The 26,039-nt window shown below is 50.4% G+C and overlaps 1 protein-coding gene across 1 annotated transcript in view; it reads left to right on the forward strand.

Annotated features, from left to right (window-relative positions):
• Window positions 1-21,031, forward strand: part of LOC111143159 (opioid receptor delta 1) — a 32,779-nt gene extending 11,748 nt beyond the window's left edge. The window contains exons 2-3 of the mRNA XM_022496667.1: window positions 17,746-18,095; window positions 20,490-21,031. Coding sequence (XP_022352375.1) covers window positions 17,746-18,095; window positions 20,490-21,031 — 892 coding nt within the window. The remainder of the gene's footprint in view (window positions 1-17,745; window positions 18,096-20,489) is intronic.
• The last annotated feature ends 5,008 nt before the right edge of the window (window positions 21,032-26,039 follow it).

Consider the following 26,039-nt stretch of genomic DNA (forward strand, 5'->3'; position numbering starts at 1 on the left):
TCCATCAAATCCGACAAGGGCAAAAATGAGCGTGTGCTTTGGTGATATCACAAGGCTGCACACAGAGGACCTTGCTTGGAAACTCTCAATCTCTACAACACTTTCCTAGGGGCTGGTGTCTTCGCCCCTTCTCTGGTGAGGACAGTGTGTGGCTCCCTGGCATCCATGTTAGCCTAGATCATGGCCTTTCAGGTCTGTATCAGACACCGTCTTACCAGAAAAAAAGAACCATGAGGATATATTTCAGGGAACTGACTTATGCAGTTGTGGGGGCTGGCAAGGCTGGCCAGCTGGAAACTCTCGGGCAACAGCGGATTCTGTAGTCAACAGTCAGAATTTCTTCTCCCCCTGGGAAGCCTCAGTTTTGCCCTTTAAGGTTGAGCTTCATTACCAAGGATAACTTCCTTAAAGCCAACTGATGGCAGATATTAACCACATCCACAAAATACCTTCACAGCAACACTGAGATTGCTGTTTGAGTAAATAACTGGGTACTGGAGCCCAGCCAGCTTGACACATAAAATTAATCATCACAGAATCAGACAGACTTGAGCATGAGTCCTGGTACTAGAGCCTACAGGCTGTGTGACCTTGAGCAAGTTTCTCTGCCTCCCTGAGCCTCAGGTGCCAAACGCAGTGATAGCACTTACCACGGTCATTTGTTGTGAGGAGGAAATGCAACAATGTAAATCAGGTGCCTTTGCCTGTGCCTCGCATAGAACAAGGGGAGCCACACACAAGTACACGGTCATGTTCCTGAATCAGTGTTTTCTAGTTGTAATGTAATTGCTCATTCCAGTGTTAGATTTCCCTTTTCCACTGGTTGCTCCTGGAGGGTGGGATCTGTGTCCTGTTCATCTTCTATCCTATTTCCTAGCTCCATGCCTGACCTAAAGGAGACGTCACTATTTCATAAGTATCTAGTTGACATTTTGTTAATGAGGTTCTCTCTATGGAGTACTTGGGCTCTATAATAAAAATCCCTCAACCACAAGACAAGAGGGAAGATGTGCGGGAACCTCGGGCCTCTCTTCTTTCTAGAGTAACCCTTTGCTTCTCAGCTTTGCAAACCCCTCCTCCGGGAAGCCTTCTCTGATGCCCCCAGGCCCCCGCTGTGTTGCCACAGTGTCCAATGTGTCCCCGATGTGCGCATACTTTTTCAAGCACACGATTGCTCATCTCTCCCTCTCTCTTCCGAGGAACAGGTGTGTGTGTGGGGGGGCGGGCAGGGAATAGACTTTGCTCACAGCTGGAGCCCCAGCCTAGGGTCTGACACTCAGGCAGAAGGTCAGTAGGTGTTTGTAGGAGGGACATGTCCTATTTCCGGAGACCCGTGGGCTGACATGCTACACTTGAGGAACTCTGCTTTCTTGGGGCCCCATTCCCTGGCCCAGCCACCCTTAAGCCAGAAGCAGAGCCAAGGCGATGGAGAAGAGCTTCTCCTCCCTGGCTTCCACGTGCATGTTGTGGTCCTTGAGCTGAACAGCCCAGGCATCTGCCCTGTTTACTGCTGAGCGTGACGTGGTTACCCCGGCCCCCCATTCATGTTCAACTCAGGGCCCTTTATTTCCATGTTCCAGCCTTTAATCTTCTCCATGACATGCCTTGTTATAATTAACCACTTTCCTTCCCCAGGCTGTGCCAAAACTGAGATAGCTAATTAATTTCTGGCGACTTGCCACTCCTGTTAAATGGTGGGCAGGGACAAAGCTTGCAGCCCCTGCTGCCCAGCGGGCATGTTTCCCTAGTGGGAAGAGCAGCCACCTTCTGTATACAAATAGAAGGTGCCCCCAACTAGACCCCAGCTGGTTGGCTGGCAGATGCTTTGTTTAAGCTCTTTATTCTCCACTGTGGGCACAGCATCTATGACTGGTGCTGTCGCTGTGCCTTGGCTTCCTCCTTTGTAAAACAAAGGGATTGAACTCGATACACAGGGAGAAGAAGATGCGGTAGAGGTTAGGTTGTAGGTTCTGGAGTCCGAGGGACCCAAGGCCCAGCCCCACCACTCCTAGCCCTGGGACTTTTGGTGAGTTACTTCCGCCCTCCGAGCCACAACATTCCTTACATGTAGAATGGGGCTAAAGCTCACGCCCCATGCAGATTCAGTGGGCTACATAACACCCTCGTAGCACTCATGTAGCAGCACAGCTAGTACAGATGGCACTTAGTAAGTGCTCCGTAAACAGTCTCATCCGCCACCTTTCCTTTCAGTCCTCACATTCTATGTTCCTGATGGGAAAAAAGTTTTTTTGTTGGGAGAACTGGGGAGTGGAGTGATTTGAACAGACCTGGATTGCTTCTGTGTTCGAGGCCATGGCTAGCAAGATGTTTCACCCCTCTGTATTCATGTCTTAGGGCTGCCGTCACAAATGACCATAAACTGGGTGGCTTGCAATGACAGAAATGTATGCTTCCCAGTTCAGGAGGCCCAAAGTTCATGAAATCAACCATGGCAGGCTCCCTGCAAAGGCTCTTGGGAAGACTCCTTCCTCGCCTCACTTCTGGTGGGTGCTGGCAGTCCCTGGCATCCCTCAGGCTTGCAAATGCATCTCTGCACTTGTCGCTGCTGTTTTCCCATGGCCATGTTCCCTCCGTGTGTCTCTGTGTTTCTTCTTATAGGGACACCAGTCATCGTGGAGTTAGGGCCTACCCCGATCTAGTATGACCTCATCTTAATTATGTCTGCAGAGACCCTGTTTCCAGATATGTTCACATCAGAAGTTCCAGGTCGACGTGAATTTTGTGAATTTTGGGGACACCTATTCAACCCAGGACACTTCCCAAGTTTCTGTACACTCCCTCTTCTGTATAAGGATGTTAATAATAGTAGCGATTTCATAGGGTTGTTGGTGTAATTAAATGAGCTAATCTACACGAATGTTATGGTAGAATTCAGTAGAAGATGTCAGGCCCGTGTAAGCACCGAGTTGCCATAGCTGCCATGATTGAGATGGCGAAGGTGATGACAGTGATGGGGACGGTCCCATCGTGGACCTGCCCCAGACTGGTTAATCACTGGACGCAGGGACCTAGGCTGTAGGCATCTACTAAGAGCCGCCCTCATCAGGAATTCTAAAGCCTTGGACAGGAGCTCCCCTTTTCCCTTTGGCCCCAGCTGCCTTGAGCCCTCATCTGAGAGTTAGCCTCTAGAAGGACAGCTTGGTAGAGAAGAAAGAACTTGGCCTCTCAGGAGTCAGGGAACTGACACCCTGAGTCACCTCATGCAACTATCCTTCCCTTTCCGGGCCTCAGTTTCCCAATCTGTAAAGTGGGAGAGCAGGTTGGACCTCAGTATTACAGACCAGGGCTCAAGTTCCAGCACAGGGCTCTGAGTCCCATCCCAGTGGTGGCAGGTTACCAAAGGCCAGCACAGGAGTCAGGAGGGAGCCCGGGACTCCCAGGACAGCTCAAGGCATGTCATACCCCTTTTTCCTCCTCTGGACAAGAGAAACCACTATGGTATGAGCAGCGTGAAATCATAGGCAGGGACAAATGAGGTTCTCGCCATACCTTCATGTGGTACGATCATTACACCCGGTTCACAGAGGAGTAGACCGAGGCTTGGGAAAAGTTAGAACTTGCTCAAGTTCGTACAGTTAATTAGAGGCAGGGCTGGGGCTTTAGTCAAGGTGTATCTGGTGTCAGAGGCTGTGCCCCTGGGCTGCATCGTTCCTGTACTAGTTTCCTAGGGCTGCCCTCACACACTAGCATGAGCTTAAAATAGAGATGTATCTTGTCACAGTTCTAGAGACCAAGAGTCCACAGAGTGTCTGCAGGGTCACGCTCCTTCCTCAGGCACGTGGGAAGAGGCCTTCCTTGCCTCCTCCAGCTTCTGGCAGTTCCTCGTCTGTCGTGCCATGTGACTGTGCCCCTCCAGTCTGTACCTCTGTCATCACCTGGCCACCTCCTTGTCTCCCCTTCTGCCTGTTTGTCTTTTACAAGGATACCGGTCCCCTGTGTTAGAGCCCACCCAGACAATCCAGGATGGTCTCATCCCAAGATTTAACTTAAACACGTCTGCAAAGACCCTTTTTCCAAGTAAAGTCAGTACATTCACAGGCACTAGGGGTTGGGATGTAAACTTGTCCTTCTTGGGGCCACCATCCAGCTGACCATGGTTATTGAAGGCTTGGTGGTGATGGTATCTGCCAAATCCCTAGTCCACAGTGTGGACATGCAGGGGATGGGGAATTTCTGGAGCGGTTTAGAAGGAGAAGGAAATGAACACAGTTGTGAGCTGAGGAGGCCAGCTCGGGGACATGTGTGACACGGTGGTGCAGTTTAAGCCGGTATTTGCATTGGCAGTGAGTGGTGAGCTCGAAAACACTGAAGACCGCATCTGGATATGGGCACAAATCTAAACACCTGTCCACGGACGCCGGCCCTGCTGCCTGGGGTATTGGTCCATGTGAACAGATTCGAGGTTCTAGATCCCAAAGAAGATGGATTTGGCCTCACTTACTTGCCTGGAGAGATGGGAGAAGGCCAGGCCTGAGCACTGTCTGTGTACCCATCACATGGTTGACCTCCATCGTCTTTGGCTCTCTGTTAACCCAAAAGGGTGATCCTCTGTCCTCAGATTATCACACTCAGGACTGTGCCAGAACAACCCAAGCTGAGGATGCCGAGGAATGGCCACGTGGCCCTGAGCAGGCAGCTAACCAAGCAGCCATAATGGCCAACGTGGCCCGAGCACTTCCTTGTGTTCAATCTGGCCTCGCCACAGCTGCATGAGGTGTGGAATTTAACACCTGCCATTTTCCAGCACGTGGAAGGAAGAAGGGTTAGACACTGTGATTCTGTGAGCAGAACCAGGGAGAATCGTGCCAGGTGAGAAAGAGGCAGCCCTTGGCTCAAAAAGAGAAAACTTGCTTCCTCTGTGTGTGGTCCTAACAACACAGTGGATTGTGCCTGCAGGGGGTGAGTCCCCCGTCTCTGGAAATACTCAAGCAGAAACTGCATAGCCATTTGTCTGGAGGGTCTTAGAGGGAATGCCTTCACTGTGAAGTTGCTTTCTAGCTCTGGGCTTCCAGGAACTTTCCCCTAGGAGATGCACAGGTATCTGTGTGCACAGGAGTGTTTATCACAGGGTTTTTTGTAATAGCGAAGACGTGGAAACCTACATGTCTTTCAACAGGGGATTTATTAAGTAATTTCATGTAGGAGCTTCAGTGTCCACAGGTGAGGCTAGATCCAGCCCACAATCTGTTGTGTGGTCCTTGAGCTATAAATAGTTTTTGTACTTTGAAAAGGTTGTAAAGGAGAAAGCGAGACGGTGCCACAGAGATCCTCTGTGGCCTGAAAGCCTAACATATTTATCCTCTGGCCTTTTACAGAAAACGTCTGTTGACCTCTGGATTAGAATCACAGGCAGGCACCAAAAATTATATTAACTTGTATCTATGGACATAGAGAGATGGTCACAGCATATTTTTGAGAGAGAGAAACAGGTTATAAAACAGTACTAAAGCAAGGTCCCGTTTATGTAAAATGGTATAAGTGTGTGCATCTTATCTGTAACAGTGGTCTGGAATTTTAACAGTGATTTTTAATTTTTCTTTATTAAATGATTCTATGTTGTTTGAACTTTTTTTTTTAAAGAAATTATTCATTTATTTGACAGACAGAGATCACAAGTAGGCAAAAAGAGAGGGGCGAGCAGGCTCCCCGCTGAGCAGAGAGCCCAATGCGGGGCTCGATCCTAGGACCCTGAGATCATGACCTGAGCCGAAGGCAGAGGCTTAACCCACTGAGCCACCCAGGTGCCCCTGTTTGAACATTTTATAGTGAGCAGCTATTATTTCTGAGATCTTAGAAAGAGGTTGGAACCAAGTGAATTCGAAATACGCCAGCAATCCATGCTGTTTGGAACCAAACGAGTTTTGATTGAGCCCGAATCCATTTTGTTCGCTTTGTCCCCGAGGTGCTGCAAGGTCAGTCAGGCTGAGGGTTAGTGCTCTTACCTTGTTGCCGTTCTTGGTTTTGTCTTCAGGTCTCTTGCCCCTACTTTGATCCTCATGGGCTGTGGTGTCTGAGTGGAAAACATACCCTCAGCTTCATTAGAAACAGATGAGCTACTTTGGATAAATGATTTGACATTTCCTTTGGCCACGGCACAACTGAGTCGCTTCCATCTCAGGCCAAGCGGGGTCAGGCTCAGGCGTCCTTTGGGGGACCTGTATTTTTCTGGGTTGAGGAGGAAAGGAAGAGGAGGGGAGGAAGAATTGTCCCAGTCCGAGGTCTTCAGTCTGGGGCTGATTACTTTCCAGGATCAGACCCCTGGACTCCTCTGTCCCACTGGATGTCCTCCAGTAAACCATGTCTCCTCTGACCTGGCCCCGTGCTGATCCTGGGATACAACATAGAGGGGACATGGTTCCTGTCCAAAGAATGTCCCAGTCCAGTGTGGAAGATGCTAGTGACATTTAGTCATTTACCAAGAGTGTTGAGCACATTATTATTTATGCAAGGGACTGCTGTAGGTTCTAGGTGCCTAGTGGGGAGCAAGACACACACCATGCCTTCGGGGAGCTTAAATCTTAACTGTCAAAGAGAGTATGTGAGGGGTGCACAGAGCATTTTGGGTCCACAGGGGAGAAGCTGAAATGGAAGTCAAGAGGAAGGCTCTGGGGGAAAGCACTCAGTTTGAATCTCCACTAAGCTGCTTTCTGACTCCGCAACCTTGGGCGAGTCCCTTTATTGCTCCCTGTTACTGGGGAATCATAAATTCTCTCTACTCTGTGTGGGTCCTGGGAGGAGGAAATGAAGGAAAATGTTTTCCCTGTGCCAGCATGGCATGTCTCAGGCGTAAGGAGTACGTGAACTCATGCCTGGGAAAGACCTGGCACGGAGTTGTTGTCCATGAACACCGGTTGCCACCCCGTTGTGACCAGAGGTGTATGTTTTGTTCTGAATTGACCTCTTTCCCTCATGCCTTGTCACGGTGCCTGTGACATTTTTCTGATGTTTGTAGGCCTGTCTCTCCCCAGCCCCACCTGGACTGTGAGCAGATTGTCTGCAAACCCCCGAACCATAGCAGGGTGGAGGAACGCGTGAGAAACAAGAAGGCCACGGAGCCCACCTGCATCCAGATGTGCCGGTCCAGATGTTCGCTCCACTTGGAGCTCCAGGGCCTCCAGACCAGGCCCTGCCCCAGGGCCACAGTTTGCTGACCTAGTGCAGGCAGCAGGGGGCCGTGGGCTCTGGGGACCCGATCCGAGTTGGCATCCCATCACTGGCACTCCCCAGCCGTGTGTCTCCAGGTGTACCAGCTATCCCCAGCTCCACTGTGCGGTGGGGACAGTGAGGACGCAGTAGCAACCAGGCTTGCCATGGGGATGAAACACATTCGTGCATTCACGGTTTCCGGCACAGTGCCTGGCCGACGGAGGAAATGCTCCTCAGAGAATATCTCTTAAAGAACACAAACAACCCACCCTTAGCCATCAGACCTGTCCCAGGCAGGCCTTGCACCAGGGAGGGAATGGTTTAGCCTTCCCAGCGCCTGCCACTCACTGCTGCTTTAACCGAGTGCCCTGGCTTTGCTGGGGGGAGAAAATTCTACTAGGGTCTTACTTGTCAGCCAAGAAGCACAGCTCTTCGGAGGCCCTGGAGTGCTCCTGGGACGTGACGTGCTTCAGACACAGAGCATACCCCTCTTGGTCAGGGTGAAGTGGGGATGCTCCCCACTGCCAGTGGGGCTTGTCTGACAGACGAGGGGATGGGCCTAAAGCTGTGACATGAGCACTGCCGGCCACTCGGTGCTGCTTCTGCAGGAAGCCTCCCCTAGGGCTGAGACATGTGGCTGGGAGCAGGTTCCCTTGCAGCTGCGGAATTCAAGATGACCTAATGGAGGATTCTGACTTAGAACAAAAAGCAAAGGATTTCCCAAGGCCTCTCAGAGTCAGTAGAAGTTCACCAGGCTTACTGTCCTCACCCCCAGGAATGGATCCAGTGGGAACCCTAGGAGAGAAAAGCAGAACGATATCAGGGGATAAAAGCCCAAAAGAGCTGCCTGTTCTTGTTTACACACCAGCCAGTAAGCTAGACACTTTCACATGTGTTGTTCCTAAAAAGCCAATTACATTGAAATTGCCAATGAGGAAGCAGGTTCAGAGAGGTGAAGTCATTTATGCAAGATCACACAGTCCAGTATGTTGTGGAGCCAAGATCTAGAGGACCCTAAAGGATTCCCACACCACACTCTTCAACTTAGGGAACACACACAGTGATGGCACGTTAGTCACGTCTTTTTTTTTTTTTTTTAATTGTAAAATACACACAACAGAATTTACCATTTTCACCATTTTTAAGCACATGAAGCACATTCACACTGCTGTGCAGCTGTCACCACCATCCCTCTCTAGAACTTACTTCATCTTCCCCAGCTGAAACTCTGTCCCCATTAAATAACAATTCCCCATTCTCTCTTCCACCAGCTCCTGATAACCCCCCATTCCACTTTCTGCCTCTGTGAATCGGACTGCTCTATGCACCTCATTATAAGTGGGGTCACACAGGTTTTTGGTCCTTTGTCACCGGCTTACTTCATGTGGTCCAGTGTCCTTGAGGTTCACACCTATTGTAGCAGGTGTCAGAATTTCCTTCCTTTTCAAGGCTGAGTTAACATTCTGTTGTATGCCTAGGCCACGTCTTGTTTATCCATTCATTTGTCAGTAGACACTTGAGTGGCTCCCACCTTTTGGCTCTTATGAAAAGTGCTGGTTTGAATGTCTGCAGACACCTCTTGGAGACCCTGCTCTTTGTGCTTCTGGGTATGTACCCAGCAGTGGGGTTGCTGGACCTTATGACATTCTGTTTTCAGTTTTTTGAGGAATTGCTATGCTGTTTTCCATAGTGGCTGCACCGTTTCATATTCCCACCAACAGTGTACCAATTTCTCCACATCCTTCTCAACACTTGTTATTTTCTATTTTTTTTCTTTTAAAGATTTATTTATTTCTTAGAAAGAGCACATGCACTACCATAAGAGCATTGGCGTGGGTCAGAGGGAAAAGGAGAAAGAGAATCCCAAGCAGACTCCCCACTGAATGTGGAGCCTGATGCAGGACTCGATCCCTCCACCCTGAGATCATGTACCTGAGCCAAAGTCCAGAGTCAGATGCTTCACTGACTGAGCCATCAGGTGCCCCTGGTCTGTTGTTGTTGCTTTTTTTGATAGTAGTCATCCTAATAGGAGTCAAGTGGTATTTCACTGGGGCTTTGATTTTCCTGATGACTAAGATGTAGGGCTTCTTTTCATGTGCTTATTGGCCATTTTTATATCTTCAGAGAGATGTCTATTTAAGTCCTTTGCCCATTTTTAAATCCAGTTGTTTGCTTTCTTTAGTACTGAGTTGTAGAAATTCTTTTTTTTTCTTTTTGAAGATTTTATTTATTTATTTGACAGAGAGAGAGACGTGAGAGAGGGAACACAAGCAGGGGGAGCAGGAGAGGTAGAAGCCGGCTTCCTGCTGGGCTGGGAGTGTGATGTGGGGCTCAGTCCTAGGACCCTGGGATCCTGACCTGAGCCAAAGGCAGACGCTTACTGACTGAGCCACCCAGGCACCCTTAGAAGTTCTTTATATATGCTGCATATTAATCCCTTATTGGATATGTGATTTGCAAATATTTTCTCCCATTCTGTGTGATCTTTTTACTCTGTTGATGGTGTCCTTTGGTGCACCAAATTGTTTAATTTTTTAAAGAAGATTTATTGGGATGCCTGGGTGGCTCAGTGAGTTAAGCGTCTGCCTCTTTGCTCAGCAAGGAGTCTGCTTCTCCCTTTCCCTCTGCTACTCCCCCTGCTTGTGTGCTCTCTCTCTTTCTCTCTGTCAAATTAAGAAAGAAAGAAAGAAAGAAAAATTTAAAAGATTTATTTATTTATTTTATGGTCAGGAGCAGAGGGAGAGAGGGAATCCTGAAGCAGTCTCCCTACTGAGCATGGAGCCCAACACAGGGCTCAATCCCAGGACCTCCAGATCATGACCCAAGCTGAAATCAAGAGTCAGCAGCTCAATCAACCCAACTGAGCTGCCCAGGCAGCCGACCAAATTGTTTAATTTTGACATAGTCCAGTTTATCTGTTTTTCTTGTTTACCATCCAAGAAATCATTGCCAAATCCAATGTCATGTAGCTTTTCCTCCAATGTTTTCTTCTATGAGCTTTATAGTCTTCCCTCTTACATTTAGGTCTTTCATCCATTTTGAGTTAATTTTTTATATGGTGTAAGGCAAGGGTCTAAGGTCATATCTACAACTTTTTGAAATAGAAAAAAAAAAAAAATTAGAGACCAACAGTAGGGTTTTGAGGGGTGGGGCAGTAAATGATTTATCCTTCCAGAAAATTCAGTCTTTCACCCAGCCTCATTCTTCCCTTCATCTAGCTTCTACACAGTAGTCATAGTGATCTTTTATGAAACACACATAAATCAAACCACATCACTCCCTTGCTTAAAATCTCCAGTGGCCTCCTGCTGCACTCAGAATAAAATCCAGACTTCTTGCTGTGCATGATTTGACCGTTGCTGACTTCTCCCTGCTGCATATTCTGTTGCTGCTTCTCAGACTTACTGCCACTTAGTCACACTTAATGTCTGACCATCCCTGCAGCTCATTAAGTTCTTTCCTGTCACAGGGTCTTTGCACATGCTGTTCTTTCTGCCTGAAATACCCTACCTCCTTAACTTCACATGGCTGGCTCTTCCTCATTCTTTCCAACCTGGTAGAAATGTCACCTTGTCTTAGCTCAAAACACCATAACAAAATACCATACACTGAGTGGCTTAAACAACAGAAATTCATTTTCTTACAGTTCTGGAGGCTAAATATAGAAGATCAAGGTGCCAGCATGGTCAATTTCTAATGAGAGCTCTCCTTCTACCTTCTAGATTGCCACTTTCTTGCTCTGTCCTCACTTGGCAAGAAGAGAGAGAGGGGGAGGGAGAGGGAGAGAGGAGCAAGTTTCTAGATGTCTCTTCTTATAATTCACTTCATAGCACATATCCTCAGAAAAGCCATAGTTGACCTTCCAATATAAGCCGGATTCCTTCCACAAGCCTCCCTCTCACTCTTGCTGGGTAATGTCCATCACTTTACCCTGTTCTTTTTTATATGGTAGAGCAGTAATAGTGGGTGACTCTATATTAGTTAGTGTAGCAGTTTGTTCAAAGTCTGATCCCTCCCTGAGACCATAAATTTCCAGAACCTAGACTGTCATCTTCACACCTATATTCCTTACTCAGCACCTGGCACATACCAGATACTTGATTAATACCTGTTGGAAGCGTGAACAAATAATAAATTCACATTCCTTCACTTTTTCACTAACTATGGGACAGGGTGGGGACAGGAAGGGAGGTAACATGCACTGAGGGGCAGTACAGCAAAGTCATTACCACATGTTGGCACTAGACAGCCTGAATTAAATACCAGCTCTGCTACTTACTGGTCATGTGACCTTGGGCAAATTACTTCCCTCTCTTGTGCCTCAGGTTATGTTCCTTAAGAGATGTCAACACATATTTGGATGATGAAAAGCAATTTGAAGGAGAGTAACAGGCTGAGCAGGGGTGAGGTGTGGAACTGAAAACAGGGGCAGAAGATGGATTATCTATAGAGGGAGCATTGAGACCCTTAGGGCCCCCCCCCCCGCCAACCCTTGTTATGCTGCGCATCAGGTGACTAACCCTTTACTCTGCAAGAGGTTAAGGGTTTTTCTCTCAAGAAGTTAACCTGGAAGAACTCTGAGCAGCAGACACAGAAAGGGTCAGAGTGAGATACCAAATGGAAAGTGCGGTGGCGGGGGCATCCACAGACCCCTCCTCCAGCTCTGCTACCATAATCCTGACAGCTGGAAGTGTGCTCCCTAAGCAGGAGATTGGAGAATTCTTTCTCAAGGCCCCAGAGAAAACACATGCTGGCACTGATATTTGCATGTTTCCTTGTATAAAAGCTTAGTTTTGGCCCAGTTCCCCTACAGTGAGGCTCACCAGTTGACAGGACCCCCATACTGATGTGTGCACATGTGCACGGACACACACACACACACACACACACACACACACAGGGCTGCCATTTACTTATTTAGTGCTTTACTCGAAGATCAACCTGTACGGGGCACCTGGGTGCCTCAGTCAGTTAAGCGTCTGCCTTCAGCTCAGGGATTGGGCTGGGATGGAGCCCTGCATCGGGCTCCCTGCTCAGCGGGGAGTGTGCTTCTCCCTCTGGCCCTCCCCCTTCTCATGCTTTCTCTCTCTCTCTCTCTCTCTCTCTCACTCTCTCTCAAATAAATAAAATCTTTTAAAAAAAATCAACGTTTAGTCGCATATCACTAGATGTTTGAAGGAAGTCTCTAGGATAAAAGGGGGGGCAAACAAACAGAAATGTTTGAAGCAAATAGATAATGCAGAAAGCAGAAAAAAATACAAAGCAAAAATTATTAGTATCCTCAGAGAAACAAGAGAAGATATTGTATTCATGAAATAAGATGCAATAAATGCTATATAGAAAAGAAAGAAAAAGAAATGACACTGGGAAAATAAAATGTGAGAGCCAATATAAAATAAAAAAGTCAATAGAAAGGTTGAGAGGTAATGAAAAGGAAATTTCCCAGAGGATGTACCAAAAAGACAAAGAGATGGAAAATGGAAAAGATAAAATTAAAGGATCAATCAAGAAACCCAATATCTGACTGACAATTTTCTAGGGATTCCAGAGAAAGCAGAGGGGAGTTAATTATCAAAGAAATGAAGTGAGGATATTTTACACTGAAGGACATGAATCTTCAGAATGAGAGGGCCCAGTACAAATGAAAAAGAACCATCCTAAGGCATATCATCAGAAAATGCCAGAATACCAGGGATAAAGAGAAGATCCTGAAAGTTTTGGAGGTAGGGAGAACGGATTATATATACATCATCAGGAATCAGAATGGTTTCAGATAGCTCAGTGGCAGCACTGAAAGCTAGAAGATTAGGGAGCCATGCCTTAAAAATTCTGGTGGAAAATTATTTCCAACATACTATTCCATATATAGTCAAGGAAATTAGAAGTGAGCATAGAATAAAGACATTCTCAGACATGCAAAGATAAAAAATTTTACTTCCTATGTGCCCTTCCTTAGGAAGTGACTAGAGGATGTGTTTCACCAAAATGAGGGCATAGACCAAGAGAGAAAAGACTTGCAAACCCAGAAGCAGACTCTTCAACATAGTAGAACTGGTATGCAGGTGGCCTAGAAAGCAACCAGTCCCAAACTGAAAGGGAGGAGGAAGGCTCCAGAGGGTGAAGCACTAGGAAAACAAAGGGAGCTGATAGCTTCTATGACTATGTGGAAAAAGCATTTTACAGATCTGCTAGAATGTTTGAAGAGATTTAGCAATATGTACATAGAACTAAGCAAATGAGGGGAAAAGGCAACTGTTAACTCCAGGAGAAACAAAAATATGTACAGAAAATAAGTGTAATGATAGTATACCATTTGGTTCAGCAATGGACAATATAAAGTCATAAGAAGGTAAACTTTAAAAGAAATTTATTTATTTTTTAAAAAGATTTTATTTATTTATTTGACAGAGATCACAAGTAGGCAGAGAGGCAGGGAGAGAGAGAGGGAGAAGCAGGCTCCCGGCTGAGCAGAGAGTCCGATGTGGGGCTCGATCCCAGGACTCTGGGATCGTGACCTGAGCCCAAGACAGAGGCTTTAACCCACTGAGCCACCTAGGCGCCCCTAACCCCCAAATTTAATTTAAGAATTTAGCAGTTGCGATTAAACTATATGAAAGGATGGAGAAAGGAAGTGGAGCTGGGTAGTATAAGAGTTAATACTCATCTACTGTATTGGGGGGGCGTTGTGGAAGACATTACTAGTGTCCACTGATACCTGGTCCTTCTTGCTTCGGGGCACATAGAAGACTGTACTTACCCCTTGTAGTTGGGAGCGGCGCCATGGCCAGTCCGGTCCCTAAGCTTTAGGTGGAAATGCTGTGTTGCTGCTAGAAGGAAGCTGAGATGATCCTGCAGCTGTCTCTTCTCCCCCTGTGGTGATCAAGGAGGCCTTGGGTTAAGATGGCAGAACCACAAGATTGAAACGGGGCTGGCATTGCCTCATGGGATATAGTCCCAGAGATGCTGCATGGACTCTGCAAGGATGAGAAAGAAACCTTTATAGTGTGAAGCCACTGAGATTTTGGGCTAATTTGTTACTGCCATGTAGCCTGGCTTACCTGATACAAACTTCAACATGTACTGTGTGAAACTGATAAATTAGGAAAATTAAGAAATAGCCATAGAAACATGTTATTTAGAATTATGGAGATGATCACCAGAAGAATAAAAATATTAAAAGTGGTGGCCTCTGGGGAGCAGGAAAGAGGAGTGAGTAACCTGTATTCATTATAACACTATATGACTTTTTTTTTTACACAATATAATTGTATTACATTGGCAGAAATAACACTTTATAAAATCCTGTGTGTGTGTGTGTGTGTGTTGAAAGGATTCCCACCAAACCATTACAGTGGCTGTCCATAGCAGGGAGGGCATGCTAGACTGGACATCTGAGGAACTATGGATGTGGCTGGGCATGGAAGGCCCTGTGGGAAAGGTGGCCACCCGGATGGATTCCAGTCTGAGGAGTCTGATTTTCATCCAGATGGCGGTGGGGAGCCGTGGAAGAACTGGAAGCAGTAGAGTATCCTGAGCAAATGTACTTTTGTAGTGGGCCCCCTGACTTACCTGGATGATGAATTGTTGGGGGGAGAGGGGGCTGCGTGGTCTCTGGGAGAGCTGATGAGGCCTCCCGACTAAGACCTGGTTCTAACAAGTGTCTGTCAAGGGCCTGCCATTTTCCAGGCGCTATTGGTAAATGCCCAGCCATTTAGCAGGGAACAAGAGGGACCGATCCCCCCCGCCTTCGGGGAGCATACATGGGCGAGAGAGGCAAATGTGGAGGAAAAAAAGTAAAAGTCAGGTGGTGGCTCGTGCTGTAAAGAAAAATGCATCAACTTGAGACAGAGAGATGGGGCGGGGAGGGGTACTCTACATAGGGTGGCCAGCTGTGGGCTCCCTGAGAAGGTGACATTTGAATAGAGCCCTGACTTAAGAGAAGGAACAAGCCATGTAAAATGTGGGGTTCCAGGCAGAAGGAACAGCGGCCCGGAGGACCTGAGGTGGGAGTAGGCTTGATATGCCAAGGCACAGCAAAGAAGTCCATCGTGGGGGTTCGGGGGCGGGGCCCATCCATCAAGGGGAAAGTTCTGGGACCAATTCATGGAATAGGGAGAGAACCTCAGGGAGCCACTGGTGGGTTGAGAGCAGGAGAGCGGCCTGATTTGTCTGAGGAGGCCAGTAGGGCCAGGCCTGGCAGCCCTTTGGCTGGGGGCGGGGGGGGGGGGGGGGGGGGGTGGGCGGGCTTTTTAGGAGGGGAGCGGAGCCTCTGGGGCTCTGCCCAGCCGTCAGTGCGGTGCCTCTCAGGCCGCCTGGACCAGCGACAGCAGCTTCATCACCCACTTCCCAGCATCCCAGCCCCCTCGGGGAATTGAAGGATCCTCACAAATCAAAATAGCAGGCAAAGAACAGCCTCTAATTGTTCCGCGTAAAAGAAGCGAAATTAGACGAGTCAGCTGTGGGCTTGAGACCGCCTCCCACACAGCTGTGATCCCGCACCCCGCGGAAGACAGACTTCCCGAGACTTGAAATTCTGCTGTCGCCGAGCAAAACTTTTTGCTTCTCCAGCCCCAGGACAAATGACAGCTATTTGGGGAGGGAGTGGGACAGATGCTGGCCCTGGAGGACAATGAGTGAATCAGAATTAAAAAAAAAAAAAAAAAAAGAAGAATCAGTCCCTTCGTGAAGGAGCAGCCCTAGCTGGTGTGGATTTGTTCCGTCATTCAGAACACATAGAAGGCACTTGGTGTGCCATCATCAGCTCTCACAGGGGCCCAAGCCTGGGCGTGGTAGCATGGGATTTCCAGAGCAGTGGAGGCATGCGGTGTGGTTCCACCCTGGGGGTAGAGTGGGGAGAGAGCACTGGTCCAGGAGTCAGGAGGTCTAAGTTCTTGCCTTGGCTCTGCTGCTGTGTGACCTTGGGTAAGTCATGTCACCACCTCCGTGGGCTTCAGTTTTCCTGTCTTTTCTCTATGGGCTTTAGGCCACATAGTGCTTCTCAAACTTTAGAGCCTTTAAGAGTCATTTGGGGGTGGTGCTTGTTAAAGATGAAGATTTCCAGGGTGCCTGGATGGTTCTGTCGGTAAAGCATGTGACTTTTGATCTCGGGGTCATGAGTTCAAGCCCCATGTTGGTAAGATTTAGTAGGTCTGGGGTGGGGTCTACGAGTCTCCTATTCCAGGAATTCTGAAGGGAGTCCTTGGACCACACTTCCATAAAATCATTTTCCCTCAATCTCTCAGGGCTCCTCCTGCTCGGAAATTTGAGGAGTCACTCATGCAGCCCTTCTCTGGGTTTCTCACATCACTCTAGGGACATGAAAGCAGTCCTTGTCCCCCATTGATATACCTGTATGTTCCTGCGGTGATCACGCTGCACCGGGACAGTGTGTCTCCGTGTATGGAGCCTCTTCCAGGCTGTCCGCTGCCCAGCGCAGGCCCGGTACAGAGGGGGACCATGACAGACATGATGGCCCAGCAGGGGGCTAGTGTGGTGCAGGAGGCCGCAAAGCAGAGTCGGGCATGGAGGGGTGTTTCAGGTGGAGGGGGGCTCAGTTGCACACATCTGGCTTGGATACCTGGGCTCATGCCCTGGGTTGGATGTGTGGGTGAGTCCAGCTGCCTGGGGATGAGAAGGTCTGGATGGGACCACAGGAAGAACTGGGAGCCCTGGCCCTCCACAGAGGGCACCCCTGGAGGTCTGAGGCCTCACCCAGTCTGCTAGGCAGAGTCCCTTCCTCAGAGCTGGCCAGTCGTATTTCCCAAATATCAGTGGCAGAAGCCAGAGGCTCAGGTCACTCTGGTCCAGTACCCAGCTTCATCCTTCATAGATGAAGAATAGTAACTGTCAGATACTGAGCACTTGCCAGGGCTTTGGCTTCAGGGCTAAGTACTAGATCATCCCGTTACATTTCACATCACCACCCCTCCCTCTTTTTTTTTTTTTTTTTTACAGTTACAGATACTGATGCTTAGAGAGTTCACATTACTGGCCCCTAGTCCCTCAGTTAATAACTAGTAGAAGCGGGGTTAGAACCTAGACCTGTTTTCCTCTGGAGCCCAGGTTTTTTTTTTAAACCATGTTGCTTAGTACCCCTCAGAAGAGGAAGGGCTTTTCCTAAAATACCTTCTGCCAAAGTCAGCCACAGTCAGAGAAATCCTTTTGCATCTGTTATAGTGAAAAAGGGGTGATGTGGAGTCAGGTGGTTCTGGGTTCTAGTCCCACCTCTGCCCCTCACCTTTAGCATGACCTTGGGCAAATCATTTCTTCCCCCTGAGTATTTTCTTAAATTTTTATTTTATTTTTTATTTTTTAAAGATTTTATTTATTTATTTGACAGAGATCACAAGTAGGCAGAGAGGCAGGCAGAGAAAGAGGAGGAAGCACGCTCCTTGCTGAGCAGAGAGCCCGATGCGGGGCTCAATCCCAGGATAGATCATGACCTGAGCCAGAGGTCATGGCTCTGAAGGCAGAGACTTTAACCCACTGAGCCACCCAGGCGCCCCCCCCACTCCCTGAGTCTTAAGTGAAACTGAAATCTGTGAAATGGAAATAATTACACACACGCTTGTTTTGAAGGTACACTAAGATGAAGACAGCCACCAACATCTACATCTTCAACCTGGCCTTGGCGGATGCATTGGCCACCAGCACGTTGCCCTTCCAGAGTGCTAAGTACCTGATGGAGACATGGCCCTTTGGGGAGCTGCTCTGTAAGGCTGTGCTCTCCATCGACTACTACAACATGTTCACCAGCATCTTCACCCTCACCATGATGAGCGTTGACCGCTACATTGCCGTCTGCCACCCTGTCAAGGCCCTGGACTTCCGCACGCCCGCCAAGGCCAAGCTGATCAACATCTGCATCTGGGTCCTGGCCTCGGGTGTGGGTGTCCCCATCATGGTCATGGCTGTGACCCGCCCCCGGGGTGAGTGAGTGCGGAAGCTGTGGTACAGGCCACTGACCCCCCGGGTTCAGCATGGGGGGCCCCTGCGGGAGGTGTGCATTCCCGACCAGTGGAAAGTGTGGCCGGCTGGCCAGTGAGAGTGTGGGGAGTCAGCCGATGGGAGTGTGAACAGTTGTTGTGAGGATGAATGATTCAGCAGCGGGCAGATGGGTTGCTGGTCAAAGGAAATGTATGAATGGGGTTGTGGAGAGGCGGGCTGTGGGCGTGCAGTCCCTGGCCAGGAGTGTGTGGGGATGACTGACTTAAAGGGAGATAGACAGAGGCCACTAGGGCGAGAGTGTCCCTGACCAGTGAGCCGTGGAGGCCGTAAGATCTGCAGTCTCAGCCCAAATGCCCTTCCACCCCAATGTGAAAACCACTGGCCCAGCTGACCAAGGCAAGGCCCTAGAGAATAGCCTGCAGAGAGTGACAGGTGCGTGTCCTCAGAGTGAGAATGGTCACTAACATAGTAGCAGCTCGTGTCAGTCAGGGCAGCAGCTGTAACAAGCCATCTCCGGAGTTCAGTGTTGAACGGTACAGAGGTTTATTCCTCACATTACCATGGAACGTGAGCTGGAGGAGGAGCTCGATTCCACAGTTCTTCAGGGAACCAGGCGCCATGTGGTGGCTTTGGAATCCTCCCCTGCTGGCATTTGGCCAGCAAATGAGTACGGAGAAGGAGTGATGAAAGAGCATGGCCAGCCTTGAAATGTTATGGCCCATCGTTTCCTAGTGATGGCTGGTTACATGGTCCCAGCTTGACATAAGGAAGCGGGACAGGTCATATAGCAGGGTGCCAGTGACACAGGCCATTGACCTCTCTGAGCCACACAGTATCATGGGGTGTTGAGAAGTTTAAAGGAGACTATATGTGTAAAATACTTAGGACAAGGGACTCCTACCTTTATTTGACCGTAAGAACATCCAGAATCAGAGAGGTCAGGTGGTTTACTGAGGGTCACAAGCAGGCATTTGGTGGAATTTGACCTATAACCCTCGAATTTGACCTATTGCCCTCATGCCGCCTCTTACTCCTGTTGGCCGCTGAGGTGGAGGTTTGCAGAGGGTCAGTGCTGTGGATGGAAGGGGAGTAGGCCTGGGTGGAGGCGTTTTGACCACCCTTAACCCCTGCAGAGGCAGAGCCCCAGGTGCCCTCACACAGCTGCTGTGCAGTTGGTCTTGACTCAGCAGCTGGGCCCCATTCCTCACTGTCAGCCTTCAGTTTATGGGCCATTAACTGCAGCCCTGCTGGGGGCCGGACCAGATGGGCCTCCTCACTGCACGCTCCATCCCCTGCACACGCTCCCCAACTCAGCACTTCTTGGTTCTGTATGTAACTTGCTGTGTGACCTTGGACAAATGCTGTTCCTCTCTGAACCTTGTTCTGCCATCTGCTCAAGAAAGTCCTTGGACTCAGTCAGCCCTGGGAGTCCTGCCATCCTGCTGTCCAGAGGACCCACTGTGTGGATCCCCAGTACCCTTCCTACAACTCTCAGGCGCCAAGTTCACTGCCTGGCTCCTCAAAACCCAAGGTTCCAAGGGACCTTGGGAGTTCCCCAGGTCAGTTTCAGGCTGTGTCTGAATCCAGAAACATCCCTAAGGTGCTCCTCCAGCCCACACCCACACTCCAGGAACAGGGAGCTCATTCCATCCTGGGTGCACCTCTGGACAAATTCCGCAGTCAGCAAGTTCATCTTGCCATTAAGCTTGGCTTTGTCTCCCTGACCCTAGCCCTGACTTCTGGACTCCCAAATGTATCTGCCTCCCTTTCCTGTGAGTGCACCAAGAGCTTGACCCCCCCCCCCCACCCGCCGCTGTGCTAAATGTTTCACATGCCTGAGCCCATGGAATCCTAACAACCCTGTGAGGTTTAGATACTCTTATTAGTCCCACTTTATGGAAGTTCTCCTGGAGGCTGAACAGTTTGCCAAGGGTCACACCACACAGTTGGTAGGGCTCAAGTTCTGCCCTTAACTCATCATACTCTCTAGATCTGTCTGAGCAGTGTTGTCCTCATTGGAGCTAGTCTGAAAATGAGTAGGGTGTTTTGAGGCCTCACAATGACTGGCATTTGGTGGGTTTGGGCTAAATTATATCATTACTGCGGTCCATGGATGTAGAGGCTGCTAAAGAGAACGGAAGAAAATATAGAAGGGAGACCTCCTAGATTACAGCCAATCCCGCTGGGGTCTTTAAGGATGAGTAGGAGTTCACCAAGTACGGAAGTGTAGGAGGACATTCCGGGCAGAAGAATCACCCTGAACAAAGGCCAGGAGGAGGTGTGGGACTTGACCAAGCCAAGAAGGGTGGCGAGCAGACGGGGTCGCTTCGGCCCCCGCATCCCTCACCTGCTGTCTTTCCTTGCTTCCCCCGCAGACGGGGCCGTGGTGTGCATGCTCCAGTTCCCCAGCCCCAGCTGGTACTGGGATACCGTGACCAAGATCTGCGTGTTCCTCTTCGCCTTCGTCGTGCCCATCCTCATCATCACCGTGTGCTACGGCCTGATGCTGCTGCGCCTGCGCAGTGTGCGCCTGCTGTCGGGCTCCAAGGAGAAGGACCGCAGCCTGCGGCGCATCACGCGCATGGTGCTGGTGGTGGTGGGCGCCTTCGTGGTGTGCTGGGCGCCCATCCACATCTTCGTCATCGTCTGGACGCTGGTGGACATCGACCGCCGCGACCCGCTGGTGGTGGCCGCGCTGCACCTGTGCATCGCGCTCGGCTACGCCAATAGCAGCCTCAACCCCGTGCTCTACGCCTTCCTCGACGAGAACTTCAAGCGCTGCTTCCGCCAGCTCTGCCGCACGCCCTGCGGCCGCCCGGAGCCCGGCAGCTTCAGCCGCGCCCGCGAGACCACGGCCCGGGAACGGGTCACCGCCTGCACCCCGTCCGACGGTCCCGGCGGGGGCGCCGCCGCCTAAACCGCGCCGGCCCGGCCCGCCTAGCGCCCCTCCGGGGTGACCTAGCCGGCACCCGGGGCCCGCAGGGGGCGGGGCCGCGACGCGGAGTGGGGCCGAAGGGCGCCCCTGTTTTGGAGAAGGGGGTCGAGCGGAAGCGTGGCCGGGACCGAGAGGCGGGGCCCTTGCGGTGGGGCGGGCTTCCGGGCTGGGGCGGGGCGAGGGGCGGGGCCTCTGGGCGGCCGGCGCGGTCGGCGGTTTTGGGTCGGGTGCCGGGAACTAGCGACTCTGGGGGAGCGGGGCCTGTGGCTCTGGGACCGGACCGCTAGACGGAACCTGTGCGGCGGGCCAGCCTCAACCTTGGGACAGCCTCGGGTTCTAGCCAGAGCCGGCCTTGCTGGCCTGGGACCTGAAAAAGCCAAGGACCCAGGACCCAGGGGGCCTTGGTGGAGACGGAGGCTTGAGAACAGGGCTGCAAGACTGAGTCTCTCTCTGGTGGTGGGGGGGCCTCTTTTGGGGGCGAGAGGGAGGGACAGGTCAGCCAAGAGGCGACAGCTCAAGACAGGGCCACGAGGTAGGCTAGGGCCACGAGATAGGATGTGTGCAGGGGATGGCGGCCTCAACCTTGGGGTAGAGTCCCAGCCCCGAGTTGTAGCCAGAGGCGGGGTTGCTGAGGTCCAGGTCCAACTGGACTGTCGTCATAAATAGAAAATAGAATCGAGAGGGAGAGAGAAACAATACGCCTTTTCTGTCCTTGACAGTCATTTTCTTGGAATGGCCTCAGCATGGACGTCATGTCCCCCGCACTTTGTGCCAGTGGGGCTTGGGACAGGACAGTGGAGCAGGGCCAGCACCTTCAGGCTAGGATAGCAGGACAGGCCCTCAGCTGGGGTAGGGTCCCCAGCCCCAGGTTCTATGGGGCTCAGAAGGAGGAGGGAGGTCTGGCAGCTCCAAAACCTGAGCTGCCAGGCGGCCTCTGTGCCAAGGGTTGGGGGGTGGGCAGAGGCAGAGGCGAGGCTGGGGAACTTCTGTTTAGACAGTAGGTCCTCAAGCTGGAGGGCAGACGCTTTTGGGGGTCCCCAGGGGCCTGACTTCTTTGCCCAGGTACTGGAGGACAGGAGACAATGCTAGCAAGAGCCCCATGCATGGTAAGTGGCAACTGGGACTGGGTGGGGGCATCTGAAGGACCAGTGTGGACTTTTCTTCCTGCCCATCTTGGGTCTCTAAGAAGAACCTCCAAGAGATCCTCCTCCTTCTCCCAACACCTGGACGTGTCCAAGGTGTCCAGTGTTTACAGGCAGCTGGAACTGCCCACACAGGAGCCTGTCTCTGAAGGAACTGGGAGGAAGAAGGCTTTCCTAACTGATAGGAGTTTTTCTCTTCATGTGTTTGGCATTTTATTCAGGCACTCCCAGATCTTTGCTTTCCTATCAGGGTCTGTCCTTGTTCCCTGTGCCTCCCCCATACTTCACCTCCTCTCCCTGCCCCCTCCCCGCCACAGACACTGCCTCAGTCCCACACCCCTAACTCCCTATTGAAGCAGTGAGCTGACATCCTTGTAGAAACAAATTAATTTTCTTCCCTTTTTGGAACAGATGGAGAGAAACTGACGTCTTTGTCTCAAACCAAAAAAAAAAAAAAAAAAAAAAAGATACCTCTTCTCCCTTTGACAGTCATTTCCTTGGAACAAAAGCCTTTCTCTTGTCTGGGAGACTGTCACTCCAGCAGGGGCTGAACTAGCGTTCAGGAGGTTGAGGGCTTAGGCACCAGAATGGGTGTTGGGCACATTAGGGGTAGGGATACCCTTAGTAGACAAAGCACAGCTCCCCTTTTGGGGTGTGAACCCCAGAAACCCCCAGACCTGGGAATTTGCTTCCTCCAGGCAATGGCTTCAGTAGTACTTTGGAAGATGCAGGGCAGTGCCCAGTGCCCCTGGAGACTTCTGTGTCTGAATGGGAGGGGGGGTGTATCAGCAAGGTGGGGGACCCTCCTGGACACTCCTCTTCATGTGGGACCCCCTGCCTTGGGGAGATGTCAGAGATTGGGGACAATTTAGGGACTGGGGAAGACTTCTGAAGAAGGTGACATTGGATCCAGGCCTGTTGATTCTCTCCGCAAGGACTCTGTCCCCTTCAACTCTCCCTCAAGGCTATTCTGGATCTGCGCCCTGCCGTCTCCCATGGCTAAAACAAATCTGACTGGTTTTTACTACTTCTCATACATAAATGTGTCCCGGGTCCATAGAGTCTGGGTCCAAACCACATGCATTTAAGGTAAAGCGAATTTGTACTGAAATCAACTTGATGCCAGGCTGTGCACCCCAGGGGCTGGGACTCGGAAATAAGTCAGATACAGCTCGGCCCTCAGAAAGTTCATGCCCAGGCTGGGAGACAAGGTGTCAACAGAGCATCATGTGCATGTGATGTGTGCAATGACAGGAAGCCCCAGGGAGGGTGTCTTGGGGAAGTGTTTTCTAGCTTTCTGCTAAGACACATTCGTAGAAATTCTAGAAGAGGTGGAAAAGAGAGGGGCTTAAAGGATGTGTAGGGGTTGGCCACCAAGAAGAGGGAACAGTGTGTGCAAGAGCATGGACATGTTGAGGTGCTTGGCAAACCCGAAAAAAGCTGTGTGCATCTGGAGTTTGGGGCTTAACTGAGCAATTTCGAGTGTCAGGCTCTGCGCTAAGCGCTTCATGCACATCGTCCCATCCGAGCCTCGTGACAGCCCAGGGGAGGTACTGTTACCCTTATTTTAGACCACAGGCTCAGAGGTCAAGCCACTCACCCCTAAGTCACAGAGCCTGTGGTGGAGCAGGCTCAGGTCAGTAGGCCTTCAGGCTCCGAGTTCCTGGTAAATTCCAGGGATCACTGATACAGAAGAGCCTTAATTGCTGGAACTCTGGAATGAGGATTTTTGAAGACTTAAAACCAGGAAAAATCTGAAGGAAAAGGGCAATTTTCCATGAACTTTTGTTCCTCCTGAAGCTCTCCAAACCTTCACATTTCAAAACGTACTGTGTGTGACACATTTTAAAGCTCCAAATTGACAGTGTAATTCTAGATCATCACAGCGCTCTCAGAACCGTGAAGTAGGTTCTGATTCCACCCCTCCCCCCCAGGTTTCCACTCCTCTCTCTTCAGGAGGTGGAGGCAAGCTTTTGCCTCCAGTTTCAAAATGTCCTACAATTACCTGTCTTTTCTTGTGGTGACAGAAGTAGCGGTGAAAGCTGGAGTCAGATTTGGGTTTCCCTCACTGTGCCTCAGTTTCCTCATCTGTAGAACGGACTTCCTTCATGGGCTTGCCGTGAGGACTTAATGAGTTCATTTACAGATAGGGTCCAGATCATAGGTCAGCTCTCAGCACATGGCAAATAGTTGTCATTAGGAACTCTGCTACAGCACGAGGTCAGAACTGGAGACCCAGAGGGAAAGGCAGATGAACTTTCAGGGACAGCAATATAGAGAGAAGAGCCCGGGGACCCAGCCTGAGGATCCCCCTGCTTTCTAGGCTCAGGAGTCACAGCACGGAGAGTGAGACGCTGCTGGAGAAGCAGGAGGAGGTTGGGGAGGATGTGCTGCCATAGAAACTGGAGGAGGAGGGCGTTCCCAACGGGGAGGGAGTGATGGATAATGTCAAGTGTCATATAAGAGAGGTTGGTGGTAGGGAGGGCAGGAGGGTGATGAGAATAAAGCAGAGCCTTCAAGTTCAGTTTCCTACATGGCTTGGGAAGCCCCAAATCTGGATTCAAATCTCAGCACTGAAGCTAACCAGCTGTGTGACCTAGGCAAGGGAGTTGCCCTCTCTGAGCTTTTCTTTTCTCTTCGATCTAAGACAAGGGAATGGGTCAGTCTCTGAGGTTTCGTCTCTGATAAGTGTCCTGATTTTGCTGGGTTCTTGGCTGCTTGCTAGCAGTGGGAGCTCAGGCAGGTCATTTCACCTCCAAGAATCCCATCTGAAGGCTAGAGATATGGCAATTGAGGTTCCTACCAAAATGCCTGGCACCTAGTAGGCCAGTGAATACAGAATTATTCTGTGACGATAGTGGGGAGCTAAGGAGACCTGCTTAGCTTGGAATTTGAAATGTTCCTCAAGGTGGAGAAAGCCACTACTGTCTGGAGAGAACTTGGAGGAGCCACAGTCCAGGCTAGTCCCCCACTAGACCTCTGCCCAAAGGCCAGCCCATCTATTTTCAATGGCAGAGCCTCAGCTGGCCTCTGGCTGCCTTCTCCCACTGGACCTACTACAGATCCAGGCTGGGAACCAGCTCAGAGGCTTCAGAGCCCCTAGGAAGTAATGCCTCCCCCACCCCCAAGGTCATGGTCCCGGCACTCACACACGAAACACTATACACAACTTTCTCTTCTCATTTATGTACTTATAATTATATACTCCTTCACTTCATTCCTGGGCACTGAGCACATAGTGCGGACAGCTCCAGGGAGGGAGCCCAGCTTTGAGCTTACAGATGCTGGGAGACCAGAGGAGACTGGGGTGAGGATCTGGCGGCAGGTGGCTGGGGAGTTCAGAATGGGGCCCTGAGGGGCTGGGGAGAGGCATCGCTTATCCTGACCTGGTCAAGCGCTAGAGCTGGGGGTTGCCCAGGTTCTAGTCCCATCCCTGGCTCTGGCCATGAACCCCACTATGATAATACTAGTATGTGATACACAGCACCTCCCTTTGTTCTAAGCCCTTTACATGGTAATTTACTTAATCTTTGCAGCATGACTCTGAGGCAAGCACTATTATAGTTATTACCCCTACTTTATGGATGAGGAACCCAAGGCTCAGGGGAATGGCCTGTCCAAGACCACAGAGCATGTCCATGGCTGGGCCAGCTAGGATCACATCTTAGATCTGTCAAGTCCACTTACTCTGCTCTTCTCCTTCTGCCTCCCACGAGGAAACTGATGACACAGAGGGCATCAGGGAGACTCCTGTGTCCAGCTCATAGTCCGGGACTGAGCCTTCCCGATGCTGGGTTCTATGCCTCATCATCTTGGCGTCAGACACCTCCCAAGGAATCGCTGTGGCC

This window comes from Enhydra lutris, unplaced genomic scaffold, assembly GCF_002288905.1.
Source record: "Enhydra lutris kenyoni isolate GAN:26980312 unplaced genomic scaffold, ASM228890v2 scaffoldscaffold9, whole genome shotgun sequence".
In the NCBI taxonomy this organism is placed as follows: Eukaryota; Metazoa; Chordata; class Mammalia; order Carnivora; family Mustelidae; genus Enhydra; species Enhydra lutris.